General features: G+C 40.2%; 2 protein-coding genes across 2 annotated transcripts in view; one reads left to right on the top strand and one right to left on the bottom strand.

The window, feature by feature from the left end:
• Positions 1-24,129, bottom strand: part of LOC109468838 (gamma-secretase-activating protein-like) — a 29,167-nt gene that overhangs the window by 2,388 nt on the left and 2,650 nt on the right. Inside the window, exons 4-18 of the mRNA XM_019767182.1 lie at positions 11,155-11,247; positions 9,689-9,763; positions 8,323-8,483; positions 7,720-7,887; positions 7,356-7,421; positions 7,094-7,252; positions 6,455-6,519; positions 6,121-6,232; positions 4,078-4,173; positions 3,247-3,326; positions 2,809-2,903; positions 2,167-2,286; positions 1,742-1,803; positions 859-949; positions 310-384 (exon numbers count right to left, since the gene is read on the bottom strand). Coding sequence (XP_019622741.1) covers positions 310-384; positions 859-949; positions 1,742-1,803; positions 2,167-2,286; positions 2,809-2,903; positions 3,247-3,326; positions 4,078-4,173; positions 6,121-6,232; positions 6,455-6,519; positions 7,094-7,252; positions 7,356-7,421; positions 7,720-7,887; positions 8,323-8,483; positions 9,689-9,763; positions 11,155-11,247 — 1,518 coding nt within the window. The remainder of the gene's footprint in view (positions 1-309; positions 385-858; positions 950-1,741; positions 1,804-2,166; positions 2,287-2,808; positions 2,904-3,246; positions 3,327-4,077; positions 4,174-6,120; positions 6,233-6,454; positions 6,520-7,093; positions 7,253-7,355; positions 7,422-7,719; positions 7,888-8,322; positions 8,484-9,688; positions 9,764-11,154; positions 11,248-24,129) is intronic.
• LOC109469413 (complement C1q tumor necrosis factor-related protein 3-like) lies at positions 22,803-23,729 on the top strand. The gene has a single exon (XM_019767919.1). It carries the CDS (start codon positions 22,871-22,873, stop codon positions 23,705-23,707), a length of 837 nt encoding a protein of 278 aa, XP_019623478.1. The 5' UTR covers positions 22,803-22,870; the 3' UTR covers positions 23,708-23,729.

The following is a 24,129-nucleotide window of genomic DNA, read 5'->3' on the forward strand; positions in this document are numbered from 1 at the left end:
AGCTAAGGTTTTACAGGTTTTGCACAAATAAACAATCCATCTGTCCGTCCATCCACCCATCCCTCCCTCCATCCCTCCCTCCATCCATCCATCCATCCATCCATCCATCCATTCATCCATCCATCCATCCATCCATCCATTCATCCCTCCATCTGTCTAATATCCATCCATCCATCCATCCATCCATCTATCCCTCCATCCATCCATCCATCCTTCCTTTAGCACCATCATGTCTTTATCTCACTACAAAGCCCTGACCATACACAGATGTATCATGTAGATTGTATGACCAGGAGTCCTTGTCCTTACCTTGGCTGGAGGAAGTTGAGTAGGAGTCTGTGAGGCTGACCCTTCTGGGCTGGCTGGCCCAACCAAGGTCCTCTCCTAAACAAATATCAACAAACGATTCCTTCATTTTCTAACAAGTAGCAAACATCTCATTTCTTATAACTACATGTATGATATTAGTTTTGATAATGGTCAATCTCGTAAAATGTTTTTCCTCTCAATATTGGAAATTATAAAAAAAAAAAAAATCTCGTAAAAAAAATCTAGGCCTGCCCATACATGTAGTTGTACAATTCGTACATGACAACAATAGCTACTGATTATTCCCTAACTCTGAGACTCATTTTTAGGTGATCTAGCCTTTCTGCCTAACTACTTGATAATGTCACAGACCTACATGTTCTCTGTATTTGGTATTAGGTTTATTCCTCAGTGAACTTTCTTTGAATGGAATATTTTCAGTCTTTACTCCTTTCCTATTGTACTCTGTATAAAACACTGTATGAATATTATCAGCAAAGGTCAACAACAGACTGATGTCATTTGTATCGTCAGCCAATCAGTACTCACCTTCTAACAGGAGGCCAGACACGTACTGCTTGGATAGAAACCTGGTGCTGATTGGATGATTCCACTGCTGCAAGCCCGTCAGTGCCTGTCTCTGTACATGGAACAGAAGGGGACATTTTGTGTCTGTTTGTCTGTTGAACAAAAAACACAGGACTTCTGCTTCAGTACCAAGGACAGCTACCAGGAGGCCCACACGTAACCTTCGCCTTGTCTTCCCAAGACCTACCCACATACCAAATATCATCACAATCCATCCATGCCGTTCTAATTTATGCTGGCCACAAATATGTGGAAGTACAGAAGCACAAACCACACCAAAAAAATACCTTTTCCAGACGGGGACATTTGTGTCAGTTTAACAAAAAAGTGCTGCTTCAGTACCAAGGACAGCTACCAGACCCACATTTATATGACATGAGTCTCAAATGCAGACAATGAGGGGAGGATTTCTGTCTGTTTGTCCCCTCTACAGAAACAGACATGTACATGTATACCGGTAAGTGTTCAGAATGCACAATACATGATATCACGCATGTACACATCTACAGGTGTCAGGTATACTTACCCAATGCGGAGGATAGAGAGAGAGGTCAAGGGGCACAAAGACATAGGGAACAGAGTTAAAAAGCAGTACAAGTATAAGTGATAGAATGTAGAGTTTGTAACAGTCACATCCCAAATCACCTTAGCCTAACATTATACATGTGTATTACCAGCACATTCAGAGAGAAAAAATGTAGATACATAATATGTATGGAGAAAGTCTTAAAATGTTACTACATGTGTAAAAGGCATCACCTTTAGACACAATCACTAGTTTCAAGAGAGACTGCTAAAGAAGTAACTCAACAAAAATTACTACCGGAACTGTCCTCACATGTACCTTTGGCAGCCTGGAGACAATGTTCAGCTTCATCTCACTACTGTCTCTGTCATCTCCAAGATCTGACATATACAGGGATGGAAATATTCAATTATCATACAATGTAATTCAAATCTTAAAACTCAGTTTCCGAACAATTTTTATTTACTCATTCAAGCTTAATTAAGAGTGACCAAAAGCTCAAACCCAGTAGAGACTAAGCAAATTCTGATTCATACTGCAGCTAGGTGTTACAATTGCAAAAATATACATATGTACAAAATTAGTCCCAAATGTAAAGTGTTGCCACATAATATACACATATAATGCCATACATTGTACCTTGTGCAATTGTCGTGCAATAAAGTTCTCTATAATTGTAAAAACCCACTCGTTGTTGAATAAAGAACCTTCTATTACAGTCCCATGTATACTGTGAGCCATACCTTCCATGACCATGTCCCTGAAGTCATCAGTGAAGTGCAGCACTCCCCTGTCCACATACTGCAGGAACACGTGGCTGTCCAGGCAACGGAACCCCAGGGTCGTGAAGAATGTCTTAAAACCTAACCGGACAACATGAGAGGGATAACTTCATACCCTCTGTGCTGATTGTGAAATGCTCCTGTTTCACACAAAAACACTGTGAACACACAGACTAGATATCACAGCATATGGAATGCAATGGAATATCTGTAAATGGAATGCAAGTTCCTCTTGATTATAAGAACCTTGTCATTTTTGTCACACCTGTAAAAGTGACCACCTCTACATAAGGACCAAGTACATTGTACACAATGTAGTTAACGTGACCACTTTTTACATTGACACAAGCAATAAGAATTCTGTCTACAAGTACAATGTATATTGACCACCTGTCCACATAGACCAGATTTTATCAGTCTCCTGAGTGTACTAAGTTCTTATTGGGCAGTTTTGATTGTATCTCCAACACTGATAATCCATACATGTGATGTACATGTTTGTCTACAAGTTTTCCCAATGTCGTGTCTCTGAGCTGTTTGGAGCAACAGGTAAGGACCTAACATATAACAGGTAGAAGTCTCCCAACAAGAGATTCATCCTACCATTAGGCAGAGGGAAGCAGAGCTCCTGTGCTGCCATGTAGAACCTCTCAGTCATATGGAACAGTTCACTCTCAGCCTGGACACCCGGCTCACCTCTGGAGGAGAGAAAGAGAAGGATGAAGCAGTATAAAATGTGCAGCTGTAAATTGTCTGGTGTATGTAGTAAGTGTTATGTTCAGTGCATTGTTGTGACATAAAATTTTTTATGAATTAAGTTTTCAAAAATATAATATAAAACAAGAAAAACGTAGGTAGGAACATTTATGACATACAAATTATGCAGATAAGAGACTTTTTTGCAAGATCAATACAGAAGTATCATCAGGTACCATTATGACTGTGTATAATTCAAAAGATATTGCACAGTACATATTACAAGAATGTGGAAGAAGCTTAGTTTATTTTCACTTTGACAATACTGTAAGGTTTGAAACATACACATTGGATGTGAGGTAGCCATCATGAGGGAACCCTAGTGATATCCAGATGAACTGCAGCAGCTGCTTGGCTTGTTGTAACTGCAGAGAGAGAGAGAGGAAATCTTCAACTGTAAAGTTTTCCTTGCCTAACTAATAGTTCACTTTAGCTTTAGTTGGAAATATAGAAACATACATACATTAGAATATACAATGAAAGTTTATTTCAGATTCTTGCTCAAGGGCAGACTCCCAAGGGCTAATTGTAAGTAACAGGACCGGAAAGGACAAACAAAGAATGAAGTACAATTTACATACATAACATGACTATTCTAGTCTAAAAGCTGGCTCTAAATTGTAGCTTGTTGGGTTATGATATATGACTCAATTTCCTGTGGCAGTATATATAAAGTACAGGCCAAATGTGGAGTCAGTAAAGGGATGGACAAAAGTCAAATATTTTTATAGAAGCTGGTTTACAATCACATTGTCGAGAGTATTGTCAAAACACGACGAGTGGGATTCCTGCCCTGGTCAAATGACTAAATGAACTGTAGACCATGAAGACTCATTCTAGTTGCCGTAATTCCACACCGAGTTTTTTATTCGCTCTCCACACAGCTAAAATGTATTGAAGGTGTAATACGCAACTTAATGCTCCAGTCGTTTTTAAACTAATATTTGCGTTTAACCATATTTTAAAAATTTAATGAATGTATATAGTTTGTCGTGATGTGATGTTAGAATAAGCCTTGCAATTCAGCCATCACGGCTGCCAGGAGCTTTGTGTGTACCATTCTATTACTACTACTAAAACTGGAGTAGAACTGGATCAGTCTCAGTGTTGCCTCACCTGGCAGCTGACAAACTCGCGGGCCACGTTGAAGACCTTGACCCTGGTCTCCCTGGGCAGGTAACGGGACAGGTGGTCCGTCAGGTGTTCCACCGTCTGTGGGTCAGAAATAACACAACGGTCACTCACTACAGACGTTAATACAATCACTCGAATAATCAGATTCAATCAACAATTATTGTGCAATACCAGTAAATGTGATAGATACAATGCAGGGCTCGAAATACTGGGTGCATGTGCACCTTAGTGCACCCAAAATTGGAGCTGTGCACCCATTTTTTTTCTGTGGGTGCATTGGTGCACCCAAATATTTTTGTAGGTATTTTTTTACATATTAAACGTATACAGTAATACTGGATATTCTTGGCATCTAAGTGTCAGAAAATCTTTGTTGTAGTACTTGTTTAAAGTAGTACAAGATTTTGGAGTTAGCTCCCATTTCAGATTCAGGCTCAGAAGAGGAGCAGTAAGATCTGTAATGAGGTTTTGTTTTATATGGTGCACCCAAAAATTTTTCTGTGCACCTAAATTTTTAGGTTGGGTGCACCAGTGCACCTATTCCCAAAAATGAATTTCGAGCCCTGCAATGTATGGCAAATTGGTAAATAGTAATATAGCAAGTCTAATATCTATTCTATTCTACTTACAATTAATAGGAAATACATCATGGTACTAAAATAAGAGTATGATAATCAGAATGCACATTGTATATATTACAAGTTTATCGGCCATACTTTCAGATATATGTAATACAATGTCTTTTGCATAAAGTGCTACATATATATTTGCCAAGACATACATGTAAAGTGCAGTTTTTAGAGTACCCAATCCATGGTTACTTGTGCCATGATTATTACTGTAATATTTGGCTATCATTTATTTGTTCATTGGCAGAAAATTACTGAAAGGTTCAGAAGTCACTCCTAAGTACACCTACATGTAGGCCTGGTCAACACCTGCTTAAACATTCATGACAACCAGGTAAACTTCATGTTGACTTTGTGTGAGTTTGTGTTGACTTCGAGCACAACTTAAGCTTTGTCTTACAAAAAAAAAATCAAGGGCATTTGAGGACAGTCGAATTCTAACCCGCGCAATTTCATTTCAAACATAGGGGTGATATCACTCAACAAGTTTTCATCTCAACACATTTTTATTAATATTAGCCTTGAAACCCACATCTGTTTCCGGTCGTAAAATACAGACAACAATTTACCCAACCCCCTTGAACTTTTGAATGAACGAACTCTGAAGAGATGGCAGGATAAAGTTGTTTGTTTGGTCAGGTGTGTGTTGTAGCCTTGGACAAGAAACGTCTTTGTTACCTTTAAACGCCAGGGTTAGTTACCGTGTGCTGTCATGTGTAAGAGGCTCAAGACAGCCTGGACCTGTCTGTCAACACCCACAGCTGTCATCAACAGGTAAGGCTTCTCTAGTTTATTAAGTGCTTCACTTGTCATGGCTTGAGATCTGGAGTCTTCTTCTTTGTGTACAGGAGAAGGAATTTTCTGCATTTGGAGGCTTAACTTCTACTCAGGTGAGCAACTGCATGTTTGCAACTTTCATTGTCAGGTGTTTTATCTTTACTTTACTACTGGTAACATCACATTTTGAAAAGTAGTGTGTCTTTTTTCTTGCTACGAGACAATGTTTCTGAAGGAGGGAAGTTAACTCTGAAAAAAGTTTCTTGAAAAAAGCCTTGGTATAACCTTTGCCTAGAAGGTTATGTTTTAGGTAGCATTTGGATATATGTGGTAAGCAGCATGACTCAAGAAGCTATGTATGGATGGACTGTCCTGAAACTTGGTCACTCTATATGTTTAGGTCTTGATCTATCAAACAAAATTTAATGGTTTAGATTTTGGACCCCCTGGTGGCTTTCCTGTGCATATATTCCAGTGTTCTTCAATTTTGACGTCTTGATATCTTTAGACTATCCTATTCGTAAATCACTGTCCTTTAGTTAGAAAATCATTTCATTGAGGAGAGATTTTTGTCTGTATCAAACGGATGAAGACGGATGAGTCCTACATTTGTACTTACCATGCCTACGACCCGGTCTTGCTCCAAGTCTCTTTCAGCGGGATTTAGGAAAGTAAGTACTGCATAGCCACCCAGGGAACCTTTTCTCGGTGTGGACGATCCAGAAATCGCCCTGAAGAAATGAATTAAATAATTGTGATTGTTGATAGAAACATTTCAATTCAAACTTGCTACATTAGGTTTAAACAAAGAATATGTAAATAAAGTTCTTAAGCACCAACTGATTTCTACTTCTCTAGTAAAGTTTTAGTTCTTGTATGACATTAGGAATGTTGATTTTTTATCATCAACAAGGATTGTAAGTTTGAAGAAGAGCAGGTAGATGTTATGTTACCTTCTGGCACTGTCTGATATTCTCTTCAGCAGAGATGAGGACCTCCCTCTGCCTTCCACTTGATCCTGCAACAAACGCAAAGGAGACTCTGATAAAACTGACATTAAAATTGAACTACACAGGGTGACATACAAACGATTTAACTTTTGGATAAAGGGTAAAATGGTAAAATCTTATCAGATCTTAAGAAAATACAAATGTAGAAAAGGTGTGATGTTATTGTGGATTTGAATTCCCCATTACTATTGCATGTTGCACCAATGGCAAATATACAATGTATGTGGACGCAAGCAGGAAAGACAACAGGGCATTTGTTTTTGGTAGTGTAGAACAGGTATGTAGTGAGTGACTACCTGTAGATAAGCTAGACATGAGATTGAGAGGTCACAGGTCCAATCCCTGGCATTCCTGACAAGACATTTTGCCTATACGACTTTCCTCACTCCAACCAGGTGTAAAATGGGTACCTGACTTCGGTCGGGGAGGTAATAGGTTGTGGAAGGAGAGGGATGGGCTTCACCTTGTGTGGCCCAAGCTGGTGTGTTACGCCGAAGGGCAGTTATACTGGCTATACCAATACAGATACAGATGCCTTCCAATACCATGCCTACGTAGAACTGGTGAGGGCACAGTCCTTACCTCAGCGAGTGCAGCCTCCAGGTTGGCTGCTGTGATGTGTTGCTGGAGTGAGGCAGTGTTGAACCTCGGCCACATGTCAGCGATGCTCTGTTTCTGCAGGTTGTACCTCAGGTGTTCCCAGAAGTTCCCATCTGACTGGGGCTTGTCTACTTTAGAGTACTATCATGAAAACAAAACATTGTCAGGCACATTATTCATGTACTGTATGTGTATACTAAAATATCATCTATTTGCATGTTGATATCACTATAAAAAACATTACCTTCATCTGAACAAAGTCCCTCATACTGTTGTAGGTAATTCTGGCCAACTGCTGTCCTTTCTCATTCTGGATGAAACAGAAATATGTTTTAGTTAGATCAACAGTTAACGTTACTTGACTGCTTATAACAGCATCAAAATTACTGTAATAATCCGGTATGTTGTGAATTAGATCTGGTGGAGGAAGGACTTTGACTTTTGAACTAAGGGGTTTGTTAGAGTCCCTGCTGCCTACACCATAGCCAATAACAATTTGGCCACAAACAGCTATGTACATGCACATGTAAGTCGACTGAATGTTAAGGTGTTTATTAGAGCAAGGACCTTAAAAAATCACATTTTTAAGCTCCTTGGTTAGAGCGTACCTTCTCCAGCTGTCCCCGCCCTGTCTCTGTGGATGTGAACTGCAGCAGGGGGAGGATGCGCATGTCCAGCTGTCTCCGCATGGCGTTGTACGTCGTTCCCACCAGGAACTCTGTCAGAAGGCCTGAGACTTCCGGACTCCCGATGTCGTTGCACATCTTACTCACCAGCTGAAGTATGACATTACAAAGTCAGTCTACACCAGTCCTCTAGCCACCTCCTCCCAGGTTCATGATTGGACCTGGGAGGAGAGTGCTTTCTATCTAGAGGTGTCTGGAAGTTTTGGATTTTGAAGCCTTTAAAATGCAATTTCCCACATTTTTAGAGGCAAATCGTGGGTTTGAATTTTTATATTTTTACCCAAGATTTTTGTCAATTTTGTCCCACCAAGATTGATGGATTGGTTGAAAACAATTCTGTCTCATGCCACAAAGTTCCTGCAATTGACAGAAAAACTGGTGACATACCACTACCAGTAGACAAGCCCCCTGCTGCAGTGATTGCACAATTGTGTGGCCCAAGGGCCACTGAACTGGAGATGGTCGCCACCCTATGCACCACATGGGGCGGGAAGGACTTTAACTTTAACTAACTTAACGTCCTACCAGTTTGGATAGTGATGAGTCCTTGTGGTGCACCGCGGCATAGTGCATGATGGCCAGTCTGGTGCTGGGCAGGTAACATTCTGCAAACACGTCCGCCAGCCCGTCCTTACTCACCGACACTCGGTACGCTACGTCCTGCCCACAGTCATACACACACAGACCTGGGGTAACAACAGAGGTGATAAAGAAGAACTTTATTGCACGACAATTGCACATGGTACAATGTATGGCAAAAGTACAAAATAGTATAGAATAAAACCTAATAAATCGTATTCCTAATTACTCAAACAACAAGGGCTAGCACAAGTCTGTCTAAGATATAGTGTTACAATCGAGTGATTATGTTATATCCTTTGCTTTTAAAACATCCGTGTAAGAAAAAGGGGCACAGTCGTTTTACTTGAGAGTTGTGTTAAATTACTAACAACAACAATGTAACTAGCACTTGAATGTTTATAACAATGGCTTTCTTGAACCTAATTCCATACTTCACAAAAAATAGAAAAACAGAAATTGTTTCATTGTACCAAAACCGAGAACTGCATTCAGAAGGACTGTGACCTTGGTCTGACTAATCAAGGGCACTATCCAGACGTGGTCCTTAAACTAATCCATTCTCCACGCACGCAACAGTTACTTAAGGAGTCACTTCGTCTTGAGCTAAGCAGACAATACATCTAACGTTTCTCTTGAGTGTTTCAACCGTCAGACCATGGAAAGATATGCCGGTCTCTACTGAATGTTAAACACTGTGTACAAACACTGGAAGCATGCGTGGATACACCCATTTACCCAAGGTGAAAGATATCCATACTTACACACCTTAATGGTCCATTAAATATGTACATACAGTCAAAACTGACCAAGATGGCCACATATGTACAAGGGAACGATAAAATCTGGTTTATGTGGACAGGTGGTCACTATAGACAGGACTCTTAATGATTGTGTCAATGGGAAAAATTATTAGATAGTTATCATTATTATTAATAGACCTCCAAAAAGCGGTCACAATAGCTAGGTGGTCCTTAAAGTACAGATGGTGACTTGAGCAGGTTTGACTGTAGCTAATTGGAGTGGTCACTTATACAGGTTTGACTGTATGTACATTGTACATACCTGGAATACAGGAGTTTTCTTTTACACAAACCAGATCCCACAAACGTTTGTGTTCTCCCTGCCACCTACATCATGATCAGCTACATATCGCAGCGAGAAGCAGAACTCCAGTCAGAAGCTCTGAGGAAGGTGTCAGATAGACACCAAAACGTAAGCACTTGGGTGAGACAATATTGGTTGTGTAAAAGAAAACTCTTGTATCCTATACTTTACCAATCTGATGAAATTATTTTTGGATTCTGCATACCTGTTCGCTCCCTTAAGAAGGTGGTTAGGGAGGGTCCATCTGTTGAAGCAGAGGGAAGGTCTGGTACACCTTGGCCTGTGGGGGGAAGCAGGATTTCTGAATGAATGTCACATACAAATGATTAACCTTTACAGGTATTTTTTACCAATTAGTAAGGAGAGACTGAAATAGATTAAAAGAGAAAGTTTTCAAAACTTAAGAGGTATCAATCACGTACAATGAAATTAAAGAAGTTAAGAAAGAAAAAAATTAAATGACCAACCACCAGCATGGCCCTCTATTAATGTAAAAAGAAAACAAAGACAAAGGAGTCAGAATTTGCAAAAGAGTGCAAAAAAATCTTGTCCTAACATATTGGACAAAAAAAGAGAAGAAATCAAGAAATCCAGTAGTTTTAGATAATACACAGATTTCCTCCTAGTTGATACGAACTACTGTATAGGAACAAAACAGCTGAATATGACCTCAACAGGTCAAAAAATGTTCAGACAAATTTGACCTCATGAGGCCAAAAAGATTGTAAACGAGTTCTTGAACTACATTTAAAGGCTCACAACATTTGTCAGACAGAGCAAACAACATTAGGTAAGTGTAGCAAACATTCAAAATCCAAACAGTTGGTGCAGTTAATATTCTACATCAAGTTTATAGGTTTCTACCACTGGTTTTGACTGCAACTGTTTTCAAAGCATGTAGAACTTGTACTGAACAATAGTCTGTGTGGTGAGGAGAGAGTACAGTAGGGGACAAGTGCAACAAAAGTGACATGAAAGGAACATAATCAGGGCTCAGAGTTCACGTTAGTCATGGTCAGGAGAGCAGACATTTCATTCATCTTCCCTCCTTTAACATTAGGAGCAGTACTCACGACTGGATAAAGAAATCACGATCAGACTTCATATACAAGGTGAGTCTGCTACAAATGTACAATGTACTAGTATGTTGTGTTGTGTTATATTGTTGTGTTGCAATCAACAAAACAATAATGGAGTCTCACTAATCACTCTGGCATTTTGTTATAACTGTTTACACTAATATTCATTCTCATCAGTCTCTTTTGCATTACATAACATGTAGCAGCTGGTTCTATTATGTATCACTGCATTGTAACAGTTACTACATCTTGTGTTTTGTAGACTTCTTTGTGTGAGGAGATAAGGACATAAAAAAAAGAAGTCATGCCGGTGACATGACGGTAAGATTAACACCGTGAATTTTTTAAACCTTTATTTATTGTGTTTTTCAAATAAAAGAACAAAAACAAAAAAAGTCATGGCATATTATAACAGACACATTGTGCTACAAAAAACGTAAAACCAGGGAACAGAAGTTTTAGACGGAGCTTTTAACAATAACCCCCAATGCTTATATTTACTTTAAATTTATTAACCTAAATCATAATCATCATTCGTCCTATTCATCTATTACCTAATACAAAATTACCTATTACCTACACTGGGACTTACCATGCCAGACGATGTGGTGGCAGGGTTCAAACTCAGCTGCAACATTCAGCAAGTGTAGCAGGTGGCCAGGTGAAAATACCAGGATGTAGTCATCTGCAGGTGTACAACAAACAAACTTTAAACAAAAGTGTCTTATATGAAGAAGAGGAAGGTGCCTTTCCACTCCTTGTGGAGCATAGGGGTGGTGCCCATCTCCATTTCTGTACAGTAGCCCTTGGGCCACACAGTCGTGCAAGCACTACAGCAGGGAGCTAGCCCGCTGGTAGTGTTGTATGTTTGACCTTCCCATACTCTTTCTCATGGATGCTGAGTGCTAAGCAGAGTCTTATATGAGCTGAATCGAAATACGAGAGTAACGTTAACACTTACTGCAAAAGACTTTGCTAGAATTTCTTCTATGGTCTATAAATGTACTTTGCCTGGAGCACAATTTCTGTAGATAGCGGTTGCACAGCTTGCAATAATTTGCAATAATGACTGATTGACTGACTTGATTTTATTGATTGTTAAAAAACGTTTTCAAGAGAACTTATTACAGGAAAAGATGATGTGATGCCATCTCTTGTCTGGCAAGAAGCAAACAAACATCAAAACAGAATCTGATGGTTTTATGTCAATTTTTTTATAACAACAACAACTGAAAAGCAAAATAAATCTTATGATTCTAGGAGATAATTTTCCTTTCTTTCACGAGTCCTTTAAAAATCAAGCAAAATGTGTAGTACAAGTAGTCTGGGTGCCATCCTCCATAGTATTCCATAGTGCCCGTGGTAGCTAGCAACATTTAAGGGAGCAGGCGAATACTACGGAGGATGGCACCCAGGCCTTCTTAACACAATTCCTGTTAAGGAATGCCGATGATAACTTTCATCGGGTAAGTGGCAAAAGTCACAGACTGTTTATTTTGGCAGTCAAGCCATGTTCCCAGGGAACAGAGGTAACATCAACAGGGGTGTTTTAGAGGAGTCAATATTGTGGTCCAAGTAGGTTTATTAGATCATGCGAGGTGACAGGTTGGACTGTCTCTTGGGTCGAATCCAGTCATTACTTTGGAAACAGGGCCAAGAAATCAGATATTGAATGAAATGAAGACCTTTATTTTAAATGTATGCCCAGTCCGTTAAGTACAGGTCACAACCAGTGTTCTAGCTACCCTGCAATTTTTTTCTGCCTGTCATGGAAGGCAAAATGCTGTGAGGGAGAGACATGCTGGCTGAAACATGGTCACAACAGATAGTTTACAGATACAGATAAAAGAAAGATACAGAAAAAGTTAAAGTAAAAGCTAAAAAGGCTGCCATCCTTTGCTAACTTCCATCCTCGTCATGCTCAAAACAAGTATTGTAATCTACTAATTCAAGATGAGCAGTTTAGCAGTATACAAGTCTATCCATCCTCTATACTGTACAATGGTCCTTCCCCAGGTATATACCATGGATGTGTGGACCTTCCATCAACATCTCGGTTAGAGTTAAAAGTTTGCACTGTCCTGATCCACCCAAGTTCATGACCATGGCCTCTGACATCAGGGTAAACATCGTTAGGCACTGTGGCAACCATCTGACCAAACAGTAGGGAACAGAAACCTTTACACGGGTCAGAAAATGTCTGGTGGTGCTACTGAACTCACCTGTGTGAATGGTAACTACTACATGTAGGTGTAACATTTCTTTTTGGATGAGGCTGTCTTAGGAAAGGTGACAGGCAGATACTGAATGCAGACTACACAGGTGAGCTCCATTTCTTAACGGTTTCAACTACTAGTAACATCCAACTAATGGAGAACATGTAAGTATATATGCTTCATCATTTCCTAAGGTATTTATTTTGCCAGCAATGTTGTAGCTCGTTGTAAGTTTTCTTGCCATCCACTGATGAACAGTACTTGTTAGATTTCTATGTGTGTTTGTGCGTGTGTGTGTGTGTGGTGTATATGTGTGTGTTGTGTGTGTGTGTGTGTGTGTGTGTGTGTGTGTGTGTGTGTGTGTGTGTGTGTGTGTGTGTGTGTGTGTGTATCTGTGTGTGCGTGTGTTGTGCATGTGTGTGAGTGTTCAGATGCACAGGTGAATTGTGAAAACCATTCCCCGTCTTTCCATGCATTGAAGTGTAACTGGGATACAGCAGAACACTGTCGAAGTTAAATACTGAGGTGCGGCATTTGAGCAATCTTGGAATGAACTCAGAAGCAATTACACCATCCACGAGACAGCCACTTTACCCGGTTTTAAGAGGAATGTGGTTAAGGTTTACCCAGAAAGGGAACATCACAAGTACAAGCAAACAGTGGACCCAGAGGGAGAGACAGAACTCGCTTTTCATCTCAACCCTATAAAAATCTACCAAGGTTAACAGCTTACAAATGCCTAAAGCTTGGCCATGATGGCTGGCAGATGATATAAGGCTAGGCCACCCACTAACGTTACATCCAACATTTTGTGCCAGCTTTGCTGCCTACGCATCGTATTGGTGAGAAAGGTAACGACAAGTGTATCTACTGTACATCAGCATAAAAGAGTTCATCTACATCTTCTTATCAATTGTAAACTTGAAGACAAACTGTTGTTGGTTATTGCATACGACAGCCTGTAACGTTGACCTCTCGTATACTTATGGTAGCCTCTACCAGGCTCCGTGGATCGCTGGAAAAATAGTAGAAATTGGCCGAAATAAAGGAATAGTATACCAGAGAAGATCTAGGGCCATAGAAGCTCCAATTTGCGACCCACGGAGCAAATTGGAGCTTCTATGGCCCTGGATCTTCTCTGGTACATGTATACTATCCCTTTATTTTGGCCAATTTCTACTATTTTTCCAGCGATCCGTGGAGCCTGGTAGAGGCTATACTTATGGCGCAATAAGTCTCTTTGCTGGGTTTTATACTATTCTTTTCAACTTGCTAGTTCTTATAGGGTTTAATTTTACACTTTGTGTGTAGTGGATTGAATATACAATCTTTGATGCTTTCCCTTTTAGAAAAGGAAGAGTGCATCTTGATGATAAGAGCTCTTTCTGCAGCACATGGTGAATCTCCCGATGACCCACATGTTAACCTGTAGTCCCCATTACCACTGCAGAGGCAAAGCACGCCCGTCTGGCCTTTTAACTGTCTGTTGACAGCCAGGCTCCACAGTTTACGACGGTCCAGATATGTCTCCTAGATACAGCTTCTTCTTTAAGCTGTAGTCAAGGACGATACTGGGCATGCAGTTTATCTTAACATTCATGAAATAAAGCATTTTCAATCACTGACAGCTCAAATCAGTTTATCTTATCTTAAAGTTTATGAAACTGACATTTTGTATGGCAGACAAAACATGCCCCATTTACCTGCTGTCGTTACAGTTTTCTACAAACTTTCCCTGTACCCCTCACAGTTTCAGTTTGAGATATGTCAATGTATGTTGCCAACTGGGAAATTTGCACCATCATCGGGCAAGCATATCCTATATTTCAAAAGCAGGATCTAGATGAAAGTCAAAGTTATGAACACCAGAAGGACCTGAGTCTATTTCTCTGTCAGTGAGAGACAAATTAAAGCTTTGATGATTTCCCCAAGGTGTGAGACCTCGGAGGTCACGTCTGCTTTCACGATCATGAACTTCTGAACTGGTATGCAAATGACAGTTAACACTAAGCTTAGCCTTGATATGATTTTCAGTTACATTTTGGTTACAGCGTGACAGAACTATTGTTCATATATGTCTTTGGTTGGCATGATAATGGTCAAATACTCTAACATTGTGATAAATTATAGAGTTTGATGACAATGCCATTGAGTTTGGCTTTGCAACCTGGTACCCATTGAGATGTTGCCACAAGTGGGACGTTAGCTCAAACATTTTAATCACATCCCTGGCAATGTGGAAGGTGTTCATGGGTATCTATCACTGTTACTGTGGTGTTGGTTCAAATGCTGTGGCTTATAACTGAGTCTCTGCAAACTGAGAAGAGGCAGTGAGTCTGTCTGCAAGGATTTCTTCCATCTGGAATCAGATCTACAACATTGTAGGTAAGATGCAGAAAATTGTTTTACAATGTCTGTAGTTTAAAAAGAAGTGCTAAGCTTTGACTGATTGATATGATGAAGTCTTGAGCTATCTATTGCTCTGTTGAAAAGGAGAAAATTTTTCATAGATTTGTCCAGTAATACAATTGAGGAACACTTTGACTTGAGGGTTCGGTAGTCTGTATATATTAAGCTTTTTCATTATGTATATGTATATGTAAATCACTCATTATTTTATACTTGAGTCTATTGTATTTGTATGCTGTATCGGGACGAGGGCTGGTAAAGGTGTTACACCTGTTCCCCCGTCCCTTTCACTGTTGTGATGAATTTTAATAAACAAATAAACAGACTAGGATGATTGTTGTTAACGACCTAATCTATTTTAGCCTCTTATCTGTGTAAAATTTACAGCTGATACGAGCAAAATAACTCATCAACTTCAGGAAGCGAGTAATATTTTACCAAAGTAACTTTTGAAGCATTGAAACCTTTTCTCAGGAAGTTGCACATATATATACATGTCATGCATATCATCAGCATTGGTTGGCTTGTTAGTTTGTGTTATCTGGTGATCAGTCCTGTCTACCAGTTGGCTAAAGACCTGGCGTGTGTAAGAGGCTAGCATGCCAGGGATTTAGATGACAGAAGAGTCTAACATGTAGTATCTTATCAGCACCAGGAAATGTCCTTTTAGTTAATGTTTACTGATTAGATACTGGCAGAACATTTGTCTGTCTGGTCTTCACAACAAACAGCTATGACAGGCTAAGGACAGACAGGGCCTGCCTGCCTACTTCTTGCATTTGCCTGTACATGTAGCCCCTAGTGTACTGTAGCAAATTCTCAGTCATTGTTGAGGGCCTGCATAATTATGAATTACGCAAATTTTTGCCATGAATTACCTTAAGTTTTCAGAGCTCATTACAACTTTACACTTTGCGGCTAATGTACTGTATGAATTACGTTGATTTTTGGGGAGGCTGCCTACAGATTACGAAGGATAAAGCCTGATTACGCCTTACGAAAAAGGGCATGCAAGCCCTCATTGTTAAAGAGCAGGAAGATTGCAGTCTTGATGGAAATTTAATTTTCTGGAACTTCAATCTGGAGTTCTTTTAGTCTTTTGTTTAAGATCTGGACAGAGGCCAAAAGAGAAGTGCTATGTCTAACTTTCCTGGGGCATTGCTGACTCCTTTTAGTTCTTTCCCTTACACCAAGCTTCAAACAGGAACATACATTGTATAAGATATTATAATCATCAAACACATGTGTGGCATTTATACATGTATATTGATGGTGACTAGAGATTGTCTTCACTCTTTGAGTTGAATTTGCAGTCTTGCAAAGAGAATGCGAAAGCCAGACAAAAATGTACAGAAACAATGAAACAGGTGTTCGGCACATTTCTCAAATCCACTTCAAGACACAACATTTTAGCATGCACATACCTTCCAAAACTTTCTGACCCTATCCAATCCTAGCTGATAAAACCCACGCCTCCAGTCTTTCTTTAGTTTGTTACAAGAATTGCCAGACTCCAAACCAACTCCAAACATCTGTGAAAGTCACTCTTAGTTTTTCGCCACATTATATACAGTTCCCTGTCCAATCCATTGAATCACCATTGCCAACAATCATTGTCAGTCATACCATTTCTACAGGGAGACTGAATGAACAAGTGGGGCTTTATAGATACTGAGGGACTATGAAGCTGCCTGTGTCCAATTGCTTTTCACAAGACAAGCATGACAAGTGGTACCGGTGTGATGTTATGCTACTAAAAAATTCCATCAGTGGGAAGGAAGCAAAGCTGCACTGGTAGATAACATGGTTCAAGTTCAAACTTTTGACCCAAATAGGAAAAGTTTGAAAGGAAGTGCAGATGAGATTAGAATGAACTTGATTGCTTGACAAATTCATACAGACCACAATATTGGCAACAACTACTAAACAACAAAATACAAGACTATTATATCCTATATTAAAAGAGTAACATTATAAGAGTAACATTATCTTTATGTATGCATGATTTGGTCTAGCTTTTGGAAAGAAGCTGATAAAAAGATGGCACAAAGTTGGTACAAAGATGATAAAGAATGGAGCCAAAAGCCTTGAAAAACAAAAATCATTGTTTGTTCCCATATTTCATAGTCTTCCAAAAAGGCAAGGGTCACTGAGAGGCTAGTGAGAGCCCATAACAGGTGTAGGGCTAGGTCACCAGCACAGGAATCATTCATCCTAAGTAACTGACTATTTTATTAATACTTACAAACCTCTCCTGTAATCCTATAAGGTGCCCTCCAGCCTTATACTAACAGGTGCATTGGAGTCATACATGTATATATCAAAGTGAAACAGCAGATTTATAGGAAATGACAAAAGTTAATCCTCCTTGAACTCAAATCCCACAAATCGCCTTAAAAGTGGACTCCCCACTCAGCATCCCCGCTGTGATGGTTGATTTAGGAAATCACCCATGAAGGCATCCCACCATGTCTCTCACATCTGCCTGGCTCACACTCTACCTACATCATGGCAGACAAAAATACCACATTTCTCAAGAGCCCAACTGTGCAGAATTAACTGTAATTCACTTTATGTTCACGTTAGCAAAATTTCACCGTCTGAGAAAAATGGACATGTTCGCAGAACTATATATACTCACAGTGGTGACAGGTGCAGGAAAAAGGAGGTCCAGGAATTATTTGTTAGCTGTAATGATAAGTTCACGGTACAGAAGTGACAGTGAAAACGGTAAACATGACAGTACAGTGAAAAAATCAGGAACTAGAGTTCCCCGATCTCATACCTTCGCCAAATGACTGACAAATTATAGATTAGATTATTCCCCCCTGATTTAAGAAATAGGAACCTAATTTTCATGAATTATATCATTTTATCATAATCTCAACCAAAAGACAGTCTTATATAAACAAACAAGGCATTCTAGTATTTCCTAATAAATTATGCAAATGAGGTCCTGATTTGAATAAATTATGTTTAATGATGTTCACCTCAACTTAACTTTCAAATACCATAAGTATGAAATTACAGGCAGTTATCATTACATACTTATAAAATTTTCTCATTAATTATGCAAATTAAGTCATTATTAACATAATCAATATCTGCCTGTGTTTCTCTCGTTGTCAATTACCAATGTCACAAGCTTCAATTGTCTTATTATGGAATGCAGCTGATTTATAGAATTTCCCCATAAATTATGCAAATTACATCCATATTTGCATAATTGTCACATAATTATATTAAGCATCACGTAAGCTACCTACATACCAAAAATCACGACGATCCGTCAACCGGTTATTGAGTTATCCTCTTTTGAATATTTTCAAGAATATAACCCTGCAGTTCCAGAGCAAGCCACTAGGGGGCCCAAACTCACGTCACTTCTTCCCCAGCACAAGAGCTACCTACCACCCAAATTTCATCACCATAACATGTCTAGATCATGAGATATCAAAACCGGAAGTTCAGCTGCAGTACCATAACAAGCCGCTAGGGGGTCCAAAATCTAATCATTTTGAGGTCTCATCAAGACCTACCCACCTACCAAGTATCAAGACAATCCATCAAGGCCTTCTCAAGTTATCGTGTTGACAGACAGACAGACAGACACACACACACATACACGAACGCCTCTGAAAACATAACCTTCTTGGCGAAGGTAATTACAGTACTAGTCTGGCTTCAGGCTGATCCCATAATTTGAACCATTCCCAGACTGACCCACTTCCAAAACCCCTCTTGCCATTGCACAGGTCCCTTATATGGAACAGGGACAGCGAGAGATTCCTCAGCTTCAGCCCTCATCAAGATCTTCCAACATCTTCTTTCTCTCTCTACAGCAAAAAGGTAAGACTAGTAAGAGTCAGAGTGGTTCTAAAGAAATCCCTTTTTCCAAAATATCCCTCCTCCCCTTGCACAGGTCCCTTTAATATATGGCACAAGGACAGAGAGATCTCTGTAGGTTCCCTCAGCTTCAGGCCTCAAGATCTTCCAGCATCTTCTCTTTAATTCTCTCTCTACAGTCTACACTTTGGCTTTATCATTGTAAAGCTAAGAGTGTGGTTCTAACTCCCAAATTATCCCTCCTTGTCATGCAGAAGTCCCCTTGTTTAATATATGGAAAAAGGCAAGGAGAGAGAGCTCTAGGTATCTACGGTACTAAGAAGTTGTGATCTTGGTATCTTCTATTCATTTACTTCATCTCGTTTTTTTAAACGTAACAAAGTCGTTCTGAAGGAGCTTCTTTGTGCACCCATGGTATGGCGAGATGACATGTAGGCATCACCGCTTGTCGGTCTACAAATAGGATCATGTTAGGCTGTATGCCAAGTGTGCGGCTTGCCAAATTATCTGACTTTTGCCATCCGCAGACATTGCCTCAGATATATGGTTACAAAGGGTTTCCCTGGGATATCAGAACAAACACTGTGACATAGCGATATATTTGTCTTTGGCATGATATTGTTGGCCTCTATCAAAAATAACAAAGTATGAACTTGAAGAAATGTATTGGGTCGTAGCATATAATCTACAGTATTAGTATGCTAATTCTTATACATGCCTTAAGTACAATGTAAATAGTGATATGCTGAGAGAAAATAGTCTATTGACATCTAGATATGTAAAGTTCTTTAGTTTGAGAAAAGAATTTGTGGACAAATATGTCATTTCAACTTGAGATTGAGTGCATAATATTAAGAAGACATACAAATGAAAATATTCAGTTCAAAGCCAGACAGAATATGACTAGACAGAAAAGATCAAGTCAAATGTCTTAATATACAGGTTTTGATCAAGACCAAATTTCACTTGAAGGAAACATCAAACACTTGTAACTTGGCACAGTAATAGATCTGTTTTTCAATCTTTGACCCTCATTGACCCCAACCTGTCCACCCCCACAAGAGAAATGTTACCTTCCCTAACCTGTACCATGTTTCTGGGGTGTGACCAACAGCATTATTCTTCCTTCTGACAGCCTAGAGACTGAACTGTCTGCTATCACTTCCAAACACCTGGTCATCTTTGTAGGTAAGTAACTGCGCATTTCTTCCTATCCCTCTTTAGTAATTAATTACTCTTAATTACAGGTATTCGGAAATGTTTTGAATGACGTACAGTTGATAAATGTGTACCATGTTCCGCTCAATTTCTGCTGCCAAGTGTTAGGTCTAATGGCAAGGAGATCCTACATGCAAGATTAACTCTATGACAACTTAGGATTTGACCTAGACAGATCCAGTTGCTTGCCTGTTTAAAGTAGGGACAAAGTTCAAGACATTGTGATTACTAAACGTTGCTGAACATAATGTTGTTTTGTAAAAAAGGTTGACAATTTCTTATCCTCTACAACTAGAGAAGACTTTTCTTTCATGATAACTTCTGACCGAGTCTTCTGGCATGGAATTCGGACAAACTCTTCAGGCTGGCAATAAAATTTCTCGGTCAAAATTGTTAGCAAATCCCGACCAGATTTTGAATCTGCACCCATGAGAACCGAGTATCTATCTTTGAACTCAATTTGAATCATATACATTGTAGTCATTTAAATAAATGTATTATCTTGAATTTATACAGTTATACAGTTCAATGCATACTTTTAACTTCATTGCACTTCACAGGAAATTTAACTGTGCTGCGACTGTGAAATTTATGAAAACATCAAAGAGTCCGTGCTAAGTTAAAGGCTAAGCTTGTGTTTAGCATGGTTAATCATGGAGCATTGTTAGTGTGTCCTCAGTCAGTTCAACATCAAACAGAAAGCTTACAGGCTTCTCAGTGGGAGGAAAAAGTATCACGGTCAAGGTATGCTTGTTAATGACTTAAGAAGTTGCAAGCTTAGAGCACGTACATGTAACTGTTAGTAATTCTTTGTTAAACTTTTGCAGTGTTTTACTTCTCATCAGTATTTTTTTCCATGGCACCACAAATTTAATTCATGACACCACAAATATTGACTTCCTTCCTTCAGATTTTGACTAGTACTGTACTTAACAAAATTGTTTCAACTGTAAATTCTAAACACCGCAAAAAAACTCCATTTTCCTCATAGCCTGCTTCAATACAGAACCACCCTGAAAGTTTTGTGATTTAAGTTTACAATTACAGTACTTGAGGCACGTACACTTGCCCGAAAGTGGACTTTGGCTAAGCTTGAGCAATATGTTTTGCATACTTGACTGTTGAAATTTGAAATAGAGCCATCCTGGCTACATGTCTCCCCATGATGATTACAAAAAACAGTGTTACAGTACTTGTATTAGATCAAGTTTGCCCTGCAAGCAAGGTGTGTCATAAATTAAACCAACTGACATACTCACCGTAGAGTAAATAAACACAAAATATTGTAATGAGTGTTGACACTCCAAACAAAAAGTAAACATAAACGTCTCACGTTCTTATTACATCAACAAGGTAGTTCTTATGTCCATGAAATCTTAAGCTCAATAAACATGTATGAATAGGATATCGTATCATTCGTAGACAAAAACACGACAGACCCAAGTCCAACTCCAAGTCCTTTTTGTGCTGTGCCAAGATCGCCGCACTAGTCTGCCCTGTTCACAGTCTTCAAATATTCTTATCTGCCAACGTTATCAACTTTGACTGGTCGACTTCCATGGAACACATTCTACTTGCGCTCTATATGGTACTGCAGACGTATCAAATAGCAAAAAGTAATCCTCTCTTTTACCAAGTGATCTGCCGATGTTTGGGAAGGGGCCAAGGCGATAGCTTTGTTTCACTCTGAATGTTGGTTAAACAAGATTTGGCAATATTGGGGCTGGAGAAAGGAACTGACAATTGTTTGTTTGCTTTGCTACATGTCTGAGGTTGGTATGCCTTGTGTGATTAATGTAGGGGACACATGTACATGTATGTTCTTCACTAATTGCCTTAGAGCAACTTACAGTCCATGTATACCCGAGGTTTACTGAGAACAAATGGGTCAGATGCTAAGGAGACTACAGTAGTGTGAGGTCTAGCTCCATGAAGCGTAAAAAATGTCCAACGTTTCTTCCGTCATTCCTGCGTTTCTGTTGTCCATTCATGGTCTATATCTCCCATGACATCTCATGTCCCTGGTTCTGTTTTTCCAGGAGGTTGGTCAACAATCAGAGCTTCTTCCAGAAGACAGAGATAGAGAGAAGACAGACAGCAGGGGTGACATCCTCCTTAACACACTGAAGAAGCTTGGATTAAGAAAAATCTGCGAGAGAAAAGACACAGCAGAAAGACACATCATCAACCTTAAGACACCTCGCTTAAGAAACCTTTGCTGCTCTTTGAGGAGAGCTTAGCAAACCTACAACAAGAAGAAGCAGGCATCAAATCCCAGCAGGAGTTCCATCCTGCCGAGCATGCTGCCGGCAAAGCCTGGATTAGAGAAAGTTATATTTTCGGGGTGAGCACAAATGCCAGGAGGAAGCCACTTCCTTTTGATTCTGGAAGAGTGACAACTGCAAAGCTGCGTGCACTGAATAGTACATATCTTAAGTTATGTATCACAGACTAAAGTTATTTGAAAGACAGCAATAACAGCAAGGAGAAGCCTACAAACTTACGATGACTATGTTTAAATTAGACATTACGCGTATACCAACCATGAGGAGAATTGCGATATCAGTTTTGCTTGTCGTCACGTGCAGTCTACACGCGTCTTTCGTCAGCTCCAAGCTTATGACGGGTTCATGTCGGATTGTGTGCGGCATGGGCGCGGAAAATGGCAACATTTACCTGTCAGACTACCCCAACAGCCCAAACAAAGTCCCTGAAACGGACAAAGGAGAGAAGGGTGCAGCCGGGCGACCAGGGAAAGCGGGGCCCCAGGGCCCCCCTGGGGAGAGGGGGCTCACTGGGATGCCTGGTAAGGGCTTGTACGGACCCAAGGGGGAAAAAGGGGCCGAGGGTCCTCATGGGCCTCAAGGAGACAGGGGCCTGCAAGGCCCGGTAGGGGAAGGAAAGAAAGGAGATGTCGGCGACAAGGGACAGAAGGGGGAGCAGGGTTACCGAGGCCCACGCGGGCAACCGGGTGACCCCGCCCCGTACCACCCCATGATCCGCTACGTGCACCCGCCCGCCCCGGGGCCGCTCAAGATCGTGTTCTCCGCGACCAACACGTACAAGGACGCGAGGTACAACGCAGGAGGACGGCGACGCAACAGCCAGGCCACGACGAGCTTCAGCCACGTGCTGGTGAACAGCGGCGGGCACTATCACACCAGGAACAGCGTCTTCATCGCCCCCATGAACGGCACCTACTCCTTCACCTTCAGCGTACCCAAGCACCACAAGGAGGACCTCCTCGAGGTCCACCTCATGAGGAACCTCCAGAAGCAGGTGGTTGCCATAGCGACGGGCCCGAACCCCGGCGTCTCCATGGCAACCAACACGGCCATCATCCACCTGGACGACAAGGACCTGGTGTGGGTCAAAGTTCACCGGGGAGCCATCGAGGAGAAGGAGAGACTGGCAACGTTTACGGGATGTCTGCTGTTTCCCGATCTTGGGGGGTAAAAAGCACTCTGTATTTAGCAGAAATATATATTATAGAAGCTTTATAGACTCAACAAAAATGAGCGACCTTCGACTTTTGTATGGTATTAAACTAACATGAATATAGAAATACAAATTTCTACTCAGTCTGGATATCTGCTCTTTGCCGATCTTGCGGGGTAAAAGTACTAGTAGCCAGATTATACTTAGCAGAAATATATATCATAGAAGCTTTATAGACTCAACAAAAATGAGCGACTTTTGTATGGTAAGCTACAAACTAATATAGAAATACAAATTACAGGTTCACGGGATGTCTGCTTTTTCCTGATCTTGGGGGGTAAAAGTACTGGTTAAACCCAGATTGTATCTAGCAGAAATATATATTATAGAAGCTTTATAGACTTGACAAAAAGTTCTGTGATATTTGTATGGCTAACTAC

Source organism: Branchiostoma belcheri, unplaced genomic scaffold, assembly GCF_001625305.1.
Source record: "Branchiostoma belcheri isolate BF01 breed outbred unplaced genomic scaffold, Haploidv18h27 scaffold10, whole genome shotgun sequence".
In the NCBI taxonomy this organism is placed as follows: domain Eukaryota; kingdom Metazoa; phylum Chordata; class Leptocardii; order Amphioxiformes; family Branchiostomatidae; genus Branchiostoma; species Branchiostoma belcheri.

Coding starts and splice junctions, on each gene's coding strand:
- LOC109469413 (XM_019767919.1), top strand. CDS start 22,871: ATGACGGGTTCATGTCGGATTGTGTGCGGCATGGGCGCGGAAAATGGC.